Source organism: Crocuta crocuta, unplaced genomic scaffold (assembly GCF_008692635.1).
Source record: "Crocuta crocuta isolate KB4526 unplaced genomic scaffold, BGI_CrCroc_1.0 scaffold130, whole genome shotgun sequence".
Classification (NCBI taxonomy): Eukaryota; Metazoa; Chordata; class Mammalia; order Carnivora; family Hyaenidae; genus Crocuta; species Crocuta crocuta.
The window spans coordinates 14,903,956-14,915,803 of record NW_027527920.1 but is presented as its reverse complement, the minus strand read 5'-3'; the positions used below and the strand labels follow the sequence as shown (position 1 = coordinate 14,915,803).

At 49.6% G+C, this 11,848-nt stretch overlaps 1 protein-coding gene across 1 annotated transcript in view; it reads left to right on the top strand.

The window, feature by feature from the left end:
• The window catches only part of LIPC (lipase C, hepatic type), a 133,713-nt gene that overhangs the window by 106,009 nt on the left and 15,856 nt on the right, over nt 1-11,848 (top strand). The window contains exons 3-6 of the mRNA XM_077748850.1: nt 1,782-1,964; nt 2,710-2,827; nt 5,275-5,508; nt 8,297-8,542. Coding sequence (XP_077604976.1) covers nt 1,782-1,964; nt 2,710-2,827; nt 5,275-5,508; nt 8,297-8,542 — 781 coding nt within the window. The remainder of the gene's footprint in view (nt 1-1,781; nt 1,965-2,709; nt 2,828-5,274; nt 5,509-8,296; nt 8,543-11,848) is intronic.

Sequence of the window (11,848 nt, the reverse complement as noted above, 5' to 3'; positions counted from 1 at the left end):
TCACTCCTCATGCCCCCCTCACTCCTCATGCCCCCCTCACTTTTCCCTGACTTCCCTCACTCTCCCTGCCCCCTCGCCTTTCCCTGCCCCTTCCTCATCTTCCCATGCTCCCCCTAACCCTCCCTGACTCTCCTTTCCTCCCCTGAACCCCTTACCTTCTGTGCCTTGTCCCCATTCTTTCTGCCTCCCCTCACCCTCCCTGCTCCCCACTTAGACTCAGCAACACTCAACTGCTTGGAGCTCCTTCCACTCTGCTGTGATTTCTCTCTTCTTGGCCATGGCTCAGGCTGTGTTTTCTGCCTAGAGTGTTCTCCCTCTTCTCTTGAGGACACGATCCATTGTATATTAGGTGCTCCAAAAATATTTGTTAACTGAATAAGTGATATAAATATCTTGTTTACAAAATGCAACATGAAGATCGCAAGGTTCTCTTACCAAGGTCCTTTACCAGAACGAACTTTTCATTCTTAAAATCCAGATGGGAATATATCTATTATTACTAGTAATAACAACAACAGCTGCTTCACTATGTAAATAACTATTAACATAACTGTGTAACTAAATAATTCTGCATAACTAACATCTCCTGAGTACTAACACATTCCAGGCACCATTCTAAGTATTTAACTAGAACTTAACTGCTTTCATCTTCACAACAATCCTGGAAAAGTACTATTATGGTCCCCATTTTCCAGAGGAGGCACAAGAAAGTTAACTAACTTGCCTAGGGTCACTCAGTATCTGAGAAAGCCTGGATTTGAACCCAAGATGCTCTACGCACATGGAAAGCGCTAGGTGAACATTCTAAGTGGACGCACCTGACCTCGGAATGACTTGCCACGTCATCAGTATTGTACGTGTACTCCGGCCTCGCCTCCCACTGTCTGGTTTCAGCCGCACCAGACTCTTCCCCTGAACACACCTCAGGGCCCTCTCCTGACTGCGTGTGCTCTTCCTTCTGCCTGGACCACCCTAGACAGCCATGCCCCACATTCACCAGCCCACCCTTATTCTTGTAAGTGACCTCCTGTTTGTCTTTGCAGACGCAGTACAAATGACTTTGTTCCATGAGCCCATCAGGAGAACTTGCAGGCTGGTTCTCAAACAGGGCGCAGACACAGAAAGTTTCCTCATAAACGTGTACTGAGCTCCTGCCATGCTCCAGCCCCTGGCCTTCAATTCCCTCTTAAGCAAGCAGACACGGTGGGTGGGGGCAGACAAAGGGGCTGGGATTCAGAGCCGTGGCTGCAGCCATGGCCCAGCAGACCTCCCTCCCAGAGCCGAAAGTACCAGAACTGCTTCTCAAAGGAAAGGTCAGCTTTCAGCACCTGATTACACAGACTTTTCCATGGTTTTAAGGCTCAGCAACTCTTTATAAAATAGGGGCATGTTAAGAGAACGGTTCTCAGTTTGAGGCCAGGGGTAGCCCCGAGGGGACATTTGGCAAAGCCTGGAGATAGTTTTGGTTTTCACAGCTTAGAGGGGAGGGCGCTGCTGGCACCTACAGAGACCAGAGATGTTGCTAGATATCCTACGACGCACAGGACAGCCCCCACCACAAAAAGGATCTGGCCCAAAATGTCAACAGTGCCAAGCTGCAGAGACCCCAACTCCCCCCACTCCCCTCGCTGCCTGAAGCCTTTTCTTCTGAAAAGAAGGATCCAGCATTAATTAGCCAAGACTTGGGGAATTAAAAAAGGTGAACAGAGAGAAAGTAGAGACGCCCTCCCGGTCTCTGTCCCCTCCCGGTTACACGGACTCCTCTGTGGGCCCACCCGCAGGTGGACGGCTTTCTGGAAAGCTGGATCTGGCAGATGGTTGCCGCGCTGAAGTCTGGGCTGGACCAGCCGGTGAACGTGGGGCTGGTGGACTGGCTCACCCTGGCCCACAACCACTACACGGTGGCTGTGCGCAACACTCGCCTCGTGGGCCAGGAGGTGGCCGCTGTCATCCAATGGCTGGAGGTAAGCCCTGCCCTGATCTCCCCTTCCCTCCCTTCCTCTCCCTTCTCCTAAGTCTCAATGAATTAGGCTGGTTTCCAAGTGCCCAGGCAGGAGCTGGACCACTCTGCTAAGCTCACAGAAATTGGAGGGCAGTGGTACAGACGCCCCCTCAGATGCCTTGCTTAAACCCCTATTCAGTAGAACTATCTTCCCTCCCCACCCCTTCCACTATTTCTTTTATGCTCACTCCCTAGGATGTGCTGAGGGATCTAAACACACCTGTAACACCATCAAACCCCATAGGATCACCGTGCAAGGCATTAAGGTCCTAGTAATGGGGTGGGGGTGGCGGCAGCATTACCAGGCAGGGGCCCAGGTAGCTGAGCCTGAAAGGTGGAAGCCAGCAAAAGTAGGAAACAAGAGGTGCCTAGGTGGCTCAGTCTGTTAAGCATCTGATCTCGGCTCAGGTCATGATCTCCCAGTTCATGAGTTCGGGCCCCACATCGGGCTCTGAGCGCATGGCACGGAGCTGTTTGGGATTCTGTGTCTCCTTCTCTCTCCCCCTTACCTGCTTGCGTACGTGCTCTCCCAAAATGAATAAACTAAAAAAAAATAAATGAGAAACCAGATCGGGTCTGGGGGATGAATTAAGCACCTCATTTGTCACCCAGCACAAGGAACAGGGTGGGAGCCCAGAATAAGCTGGACTCGCACAGGCTTCTGCCCGGCAGCTCTCCCCTGTACCCATCTTGCCTCTGTCTTCCAGGAATCTGTCCCATTTTCTCGAAGCAATGTTCATCTAATTGGGTACAGCCTGGGGGCACATGTCTCAGGATTCGCTGGCAGTTACATGGGCGGAAAGCGCAAGATTGGGAGAATTACAGGTAACTGCGCCTGGTAACTAACAACAGCGTGGGGGGTGTGAAACAGGACGTGCTTCCCCCACAGCTCCATAATTACCAGGCCCCCAGCCTCCTTCCTGCGCACTGGTGCTCACAGGAAGACTGGCTGTGCGGCGTCAAACATGACCACTGTCATAGACTGCTGTTCCTCGAGAATTCAGAGTAAATTACAGCCTCAACTCCTGGTGCCTGTCCTCCAAAGGATGGCTCTCATAGTCATGCCAAATAGGACCTAAAGAGTAGACTTTCTATACACTGTTCTACCAGCAAAGAGTTTTTCAACCTCTAGCTTAAAAAGCCCAATATGAGCAAAAAAAGAATCACAGCCTGAAATTTGCAATAACATCGGCCATGTTTGTGCCTCAGTTTCCATGTTTGTGCAACATATGGGTCTTACTCCGAGACCCATCTGGATTGAGGGAGGAAGCTCTACACTAACTTAGAAATGGCCCCAGATAGCCAGGAAGAACCGGACTTGTGTGAGAAGGTCTTTCCTCCCAGGCATCCTAGACACCAACCTCTTCCCCATGCTACCCCACAGTTCTGATGGGAAGAACACATCTCACCAGACCTTTCCCCAGCCAAGTCCCCAAGGCCCACAGACACCCACAGGATGAAACTCAGGAAGCCCAAACAAGGCCCTTCTCGGTGTAGTGTCTCCAGAGTTCTTCGGCCTCTCCTCCAGCCATTCCCTTCCTGTAGTCGCAGGCTTCTGTGACACTAGGTGTTTTTCCGCTCCACAAACATGCCATGGCCTCCTGTGCTTCAGGGCCTCTGCACATCCTTTTCCCTTTGCCTGGGATATTTTACCACCACTTATCCACTCAGCCCCTGTCTACCTACCAAACTCCTACTCATTCTTCAATACCTATCAGGTTAAAGCAATAATACTTCACAGGCTAAAACAATTCAAAGGAAATTTACGACGACTAGCATTGTTGTGGCCTTTAATTCTATCATGTCAATATTTTTGGCAGCTAATATCTACTATTGCCACTACTTCACCAAAGAATAGGTTAAAAGATAGGAATCATGGCAGACATTTAAAAGAAATACTTGTTGGGATAGGCACTGGGTGTTATATGTAAACCAACTTGACAGTAAACTATTAAAAAATAAATAATTTTTTTAAATTAAAAAAATAAAATAAATAAATTTGGGGCGCCTGGGTGGCTCAGTCAGTTGAGCATCTGACTTCAGCTCAAGTCATGATCTCATAGTCCATGGGTCTGTGCCCCACATCAGGCTCTGNAAAAGAAAAGAAATAAATTTGTCATTATGAGAACTCACTTCCTCATCCTTATTTTTCTTTTTAATCTTGCTGGTGACTGGGGAGACCTGCTTCACAGGCCACTGTTTGTGGCTCCACCTCTGTGCTGTAACCCTCAATAGGCTGGGAGTGAGCAGAACTTCCACAGAAGGGCAATGAGGCCCATCGCCAAGGAACCAGGCCTCAAAGGCTAAGTCAGAATCGCAAGGAGGCAGCCCCAAGCCCAGCACCATGTCCACTCTGGCTGGTGTCCTGGGCCACATCAGGCATTATTAGCCAGGCTCACTCATGTCAGGTGGCAGGACAGCTAATCACTGCTGTCATCTCATACTCAGCCCCATGAAGAACAGAATCAAATCATACCATGACATCTTTCATTTGTAACCATGGGTGAGAACTGGAGACAGGCGCTCTCACCACCCCCATCTGGTCAATTCCTTCACCCCCAACAGGAATGGAAGCCAGGGCTGATGTGGGACATCAAAGGGCCCTCCGGAGAAGTTGAAAGAAGAAAGACAGAGGAAAAACTTTGAGTGCATAAATACTTCCCAAATACAGTCAACCAGGAGCTATGGTTAGTCTCATGCACACACATCTGTCACTTGACCAGAGCTCTGAGATGTCCCATTTGCTCATGACATTTTCACCAGGGAACAGTGATGTCCCAAGGCTGTTCTGGACATTCCAATGAAATGACATTGGTGTAGGAGAAAAGCCAGCTCACTCTGGGAAATTGTTGACAACATACAGACAAATAAATTCTTTATTTGATGGGTAGGTTAGAACTACTTACAATAAGCACAGTGGGCTTTTTCTGTATGCAAACAGATGCTCTTGAAAGTAGCTTGAGACGTACTTAAAATTGATTTGCTTAAATAAATCAAGCATTCCCTCATAACCTTATTTCTACCACTGGATAGTTCCTGCAGACCTCTTTCCTCATTAGATAACGCACAGCCTGTGTCTAATTTTCAGCACCATGAATTACTGTGGTTTTACTGCTAAAAGGTTATAGCAAGATTTTCAGAGAAAGATTATCCCCTAGGATTTTCTTCTTCCTGCTAGCTCATGAATGTGTAATAACATCAAAAAGCTAAAAAGGGCATTCTCCTTGCCTCCCCTTGCTCCCACCTAACCCTTACCCTTGCTTTCCTGTTAGGGTTGGATGCTGCTGGCCCTCTGTTTGAGGGATCTTCGCTCAGTGACCGTCTTTCGCCAGATGATGCCAGTTTTGTGGATGCCATTCACACCTTTACCCGGGAGCACATGGGCCTGAGTGTGGGCATCAAACAGCCCATAGCACACTATGACTTCTACCCCAATGGCGGCTACTTCCAACCCGGCTGCCACTTCCTAGACCTCTACAAACACATTACCAAGCATGGCTTAACTGGTGAGAAAGAAGGCCCGGCCGAGAGCACTGGCCTGCACTGGCCTCTATCCCCCAACACTTGCATGCAGCCCCTGGACCCAGTGAATCTCCAGCTCTGTGAGACTTTGGGAAGAGTTCAGCAAGGGTGGGCACCCAGGGTGTATGGTCCTCAAGCCCACTCGGAGAGAGGGCTTGTGAGAATCGGTAAGGGCTGGTGTCTGCCCAGGAGGCCCTCTGCTTAACTAGCAGTGGTCACTGGAGGCCAAGTTCTGACAATGAGCTGGGGTGCCACCAGGAATCCCTACCTCTTAGCTGCACCCAGTGTACCCAACAGAGTCTTTCCTGGGGTACTACCCCTCCTGAAAGTGGAGTCCTGATGCCTGTGGCTATTTTTCCTTCTCTAGAAGCTTCCTCACCCAGGGGGCTTCCTCTATTCTGGGCCACATGAGGATGCACTTAATAGATCATAGCTCCTTGATCCTTGGACTGACTGGAGTGGCAGTAACTCTTCCACTCTCGTGAGGTTCCTTCAAGGTGATCCTACAGGACCTTACTGGGATTCTTCCTATTCAAAGTCTGGCTCTAAACATGTCTTTGTCACTTCCTTTTTGTCAGGGCATGATCTGGGTTGTGATCCCACTTCTCTCTCAAATCTGAGACTGAACCAGTAAGTTGCACGCTGACAACATGCACAGGATTAATGAACAAAACTGTCAGCAAAAATCATACATTCCATAGGCATTTCAAATCTCTCATTATTATAAAATATCATCCTGATGAAAACATGCCAACTCACACTAAGCCAACTGGAGACCCCCACCCCCGTGTACCTTCTTCTCACCTCCATCATCCCAAACTAAGCTGAGAACACACTCTCTTGTAATTACATCACCATCTTCACCTCTCCAGTGTCAGAATGACCTTCACACTCAACATCATCTCATTTTGGCTGGAGTCCCAGCCTTCTACCAGCCCACACACCTGCCAGAACCTTCTGGAAACTTCCTCTCGCCATTCCTCGCGTGCCCCTCCCATCATTGTCCCTCCAGTCACCCACAGGTCCTGGTCCATTCCTGGCTGACCAACGAGCCCTCCTCCCAGATCTGCTTTCTCTCAACACTCAACACAGGCCTCTAGGATTAGTAACTAGTTGCCTGGCAAATGCATCTCTGACCAGTTAATGCCATTTGCTCTCTTGTTCTAAACTTCAGTGAGTGAACCAGGTAAGTTTATTTTGCTTGCCCAATTTTGATGTGGTTTTTCTCAGTTTTCTTCGCCTTTAAGTTTAAAAGCAATCATTGGGGCACCTGGGTGGCTCAGTCGGTTAAGCATCCGACTTCGGCTTAGGTCATGATCTTGCGGTTTGTGGGTTCGAGCCCCATGTCAGGCTCTGTGCTGACAGCTCAGAGCCTAGAGCCTGTTTCAGATTCTGTATCTCCCTCTCTCTCTGACCCTCCCCTGCTCATGCGGTCTCTCTCTCTCAGAAATAAATTTTAAAAACATTTAAAAAGTTAAAAGCAATTACCTTGTGGGTGCCTCTCCCCACACACCCATACAGAATGTAGTTTGGTAACTGCTTTACCTCCCCAACACCTCCTGGCTGGGTGAGCTTCAATGAGTTAGTGAATGCCTTTGAAGCTCAGTTTTCTCATCTGTAACAGCTGCTCCAAGGAGCCGTGGGGAAGACTCAGGAAGCGGATGAGTGAAGGCACTCAGCATAGTACCTGCCTCATAGTAGGTGCTCAACAAATGGCAGCACTAGACCAAGAACTGAGGTGTCCCATCTTGGCAGTTAGCCTTCAAACACTCGGGGAAATACCTTTTGACAGCGTGAGCTGTGCTGTGCCTTCACATCAGGTACTTTACATACCTTGTGGTGGTTCTTCAACATTCCTTAGGAATAATTTATTAAAGATTAGGTTAAGATATGGAGAGTAAAAAATAAAGATCAAAAATCCATGCTAGATAAACTTCCTAAACTTGCTGTTTCAGTTTAGGCCCATGCAAACCTGGTCACTAGGATGTATCCTTTTAGAAGCCAATCCCCTTGCTGGTTTTACAGGCCAGGAGGCAATGGCTGCTTTAGGACAGAAGGTAGACACTGTCAGGGGAGAGGCCTCAGCTTTCACCAGACCACTAGCTGAGCCCCAAGAGTAACTTGGCACTCGTTTTCCTAGCTTTGTTAAGAAAAACATTCCACACAAGCTTGTTACAGCTAATTCAACCCAAGGCATCAGCCCTTGCACATTTTTAACCATTTAAGACATAAACATATATTTTTAAAGGTTACTTATTTATTTTGAGAGAAAGCAAGTATGAGTGGGGGGAGGGGGAAGCAGGCAGGCAGAGAAAGAGAGGGAGAGAGAGAAGCCCAAGCAGGATCCATGCTGTCAGCACAGAGCCTGATGCAGGGCTTGATCTCATTAACCGTGAGGTCATGACCTGAGCCGAAACCAAGAGTAGGATGCTTAACTGGCTGAGCCACCCAGGTGCCCCAAGACATATATATTTTTTAAAGTTCAGTGCCCTCTTTTCTTAAATAATTCAGTATTTTCTTAGTGACTTAGGCTTCCTACTAAAACCCCAGGGTGCCCTCAGGAGCCCCACAGTACCTGGGGTGATGCCTCTCCACCAAGTGACTGAGACGGGTCCACTCCTGTAGTTTTCAGCCGATGAGGGGGTAAACCTCAGCAACTACCCCCCTTCCTTCCCAATGTGCCGTTAGTCTGCACTGAAAACAAGAGGATCCTTTGGGTTGAGGGTGCTTTGGATCAAGGGGTGATAATGTCCTTTCTGGCCCGTGTTGCAGCCATCACTCATACCGTCAAATGCTCCCACGAGCGCTCGGTGCACCTCTTCATCGACTCCCTGCTGCATGCCAGCATGCAGAGCACAGCGTACCAGTGCAACGACATGGGCAGCTTCAGCCGGGGCCTGTGCCTGAGCTGCAAGAAGGGCCGCTGCAATGCGCTGGGCTACCACATCCGCCAGGAGGGCCGGAGCAAGAAGAGCAAGAAGCTCTTCCTCACAACGAGAGCACAGTCCCCCTTCAAAGGTAAGTGTGGGAGGCCCACGATGCAGCCACTTGTCTGAAGGGTCGGAAGTTCCCTGAAGTGTTTTCCTGGGGCTCCTTCAGGCTCTGCTCTTTTAGTGCTTCTGAAACCAAAGATTCCAGATGGTGATGTGGATGCAGCCACTCGCTCATGTCTACCTTGCTGCCAAGTGCTAGGAGGAGAAAGCTTGATTCTGGAACAATCCTTGGGTCAGCCCCTCGTCATCCATGTTCACGGTCCCCTAGAATGTTAGATCCAGAAGGCCCTGAGCAGTTACAGGGCCGAACACCCAGGTCTCATTGTGCAGGGACCTGAAGATGTCTTCAAATCCCCACTAGAACCAAGTGCTCTCAGCTCTGCTCAGAGCCTCCTGGAAAAAACAAAAACAAGGCTCCAGGCTAAGGTTTTAGCTTCTCATTTCCTCTAAAGTTTGGATCAGCTGATCTTACGGGGCATCACTGCCACGCGGAGACCCTCCCAAGATGAAGTTTGGCTTCTTCTAGCTTTCCCAGCCAGAGCCTTAACCTCAGGGCAGAAACTGAGCCCCGGGCACTCTGGGTTGAAACAGAGGTCTGAGCTGTGGCCTCGTTTGGGGCTGGAGCCAGCAAGAGAAATGCTCCACTGAAGCCAGAGTCGAGTCCTCCAGGAGTGAACAAGCTGACATCTGTTGCCATTAACATTTCTGTCTAATCCTTTAAACAGCTCGTGAGTGATTTAGTGTCTTACTGTTTCACCGCACATGCTCACCGGTGCCGGGAGGAGCTTGGCACTGTGCTGTTCGATTATTATGTGCAGAGTGTTTGTAGCTGCAGAAGGTGAACGTGCCATCCCCGCCACTTTGCATTTGCACCGCGTTTTATATGAAACCTCAGATGCAGCCCCCAACTCTTTGTGGTCCCCCCCGCAGCAGCCAAGCAAGGTCGGCAGGGCCGGTTATGATCTCATTTTAAAGAGGAGGGGAGCACAGCTTGGGGGGAGTGACCCGCCCACGGCCACACAGCCTGGAAGGAGGCCAAGAGCCAGGTGCATCCGACCCCCACTCTGTGTTCCTTTTATTATCACACTAGCAAGTTCAAGTTCCCAGGCGACTTATTTTTTAGACACAGGATTCCTGTTTATCTGAACCTCTGCTCTCCAGCCAGATTTTCCTTCCGTGAAGCCCGGGAATGACAGAAATCCGCTGCGGGCAGCTGATAGCTTCTGAGAGCATTACAGTGAATGTGGACCTTTCCTGCCTGAGAGACCAGAGGGTCCCCTCTGCAGTCTGACCCTTTGGGGATAGGGGAGGAGAAGGTACGAGGGATCAGGCGAGGGAACTTGGAAGGCCTCCTGCTTAAGGGAGAGCCCTCACTGCAGGCTGCCAATTAGACACTCATTTGGGTTAACCAGCTCCTCTTTTAAATGGCAAAGCTGCCTGGAGTGATTAAGCCCCTCCAATAATCACATTTCTCTGGATCTACTTTAAGTCGTGGAATGTTAGCATTTCTAGAGTCTGTTCTACCCTGCCGTTTCACAGATGCAGACACCCAGGCCCAGACGGGGGAAATCATTCACCCAGAGACACAAAGTAAATTTTTGGCAGCATTTAGATCCGGACCTCCAAACAACTGGCTGAGTCATTTTTTACCTCAGTAATCTGCCCCTGGTCTGTTTGTGTGGGTGAAGGAGGGAGGAGAGAAGAGGGGGAAGGTTTTGTTTTCTCCTTGAGATCAGCTGGGAGGAAAAGAGGCCGTTTTTCACCTTCCAGAGCTGAGGTGTGTGTCTGAAGTGAAGAGCTTGGTCTAGTCCGAGGACATCTACAAGGGGCTTAGAACTGGGGACGTGGTGGGCAGGAGAGGGTGGGGGAGGCAAGCATGCAGAGAAGGAAGAGGGGAAAGAAAGACAGGAGGCACAGCCAGGCTGAGTTCCTTCCTTTTACCAAGGACCCAGGTGCCCAACCACCACGCGCCACTGGTGTGAGCTCACAGGGCTCTTTCCTATGAAGGAGGACCAGAGAAGTGCATTAGGGCAGCACCACCCCACCCCAGCAGCTCCCCAAACCAATGTGTTCATCCGTTCATTCATTCTTCAAGCATAAATTGAGCCAGAATAGGCAGAGTCCCTACCTCATAGGGCGCACTGGAGACCAACCCCTCCCACATGTACACACTCAGCGCAATCCCAGCAAGACGGGCAATGAGTCCCTTGGAGACAAAACTCGGGTGTCTTTACTGCCAACTCATCTTGCTCCAGACACTTCTGAAGCGCACAGGACCCACGAGGCCAGTGATACGAAGGCTGAGAGGCAGGACTGTCTGAAACTAGTCAGAACCCACGTCAACCTCTAACCGAGGCCCCCGGGCCAAGCTGTAACCTGCACTCTACCCTCCCTTCTTTGGGGCCTCCAAACCCTCCCGCATTTTGCTTCAATCCTTCCAGTGAGCAAAATCCTATTCTGTTCACTGGTGGGGAGCAGCTTCCCTGGAGTCACATCAAGCTGCCCTGGGTATGGCCAGAAATTATCCCCAGGTGAGGCTGCCCGGTCGGGAGCAGCTGCTCATGAAACACTGTGGTTCATATAATGCTGTGTCATCCAGTACGGTAGCTGCTCGCCATATGTGGCTATTTAAATTACTTAGAATTAAATACGATTAAAAAATTCGAATGCTCAATCACACTATTCGCCTTCCAAGTGCTCAAATACGTGGCTGCCAGATCAGAGAGCACAGAAATGTATCATGTCCATCACTGCAGAAAGTTCTGTTGATGTAGTAGCATGAGGCCTTTAATCTAGGTCCCCATAACTACATCTCTCTCCACCCATCAAGGTCATGATCTCTGACTTGAGTCCCCCAAACCTATTTCTCTGGCATTTGATGAACACTTACAGATTCTTAAAAGAAGAGATTTGCCCAACCCTGCTTACAGAGAACTCGTAATTCATATTTTTCAAGAACATCTAATTGTATGATATATTTTAGTGCAGGATCAGGCTGGGCAAGATAAACATCGCCTCCTGACTGTAGAGTCACAAAGGGTGACTAACTTAACCCTCCCACCTCTGGCTCCCAAGATATTTCAACAAAGCCATCAAAGGATCTGTTTCCTATAACTGCAGGCTCGCCAGTCCCAGTGCCCACCGGGAGAGCACGCAGCAGCCCAGGAGAATGGGGAGACTGACACAGGCAGTTCACTGTCCGCTTCCATTTTCACTCTCAGGAAGTACCCTCACCAGTCAGGGAGTCTGTGTTTTGCTTTGTCTGTTTGTTTTTATTTGAAAGAGAGAAAGGGAGCACAGGAGCACACTTGAGCAGGGGAGGGATAAGGCA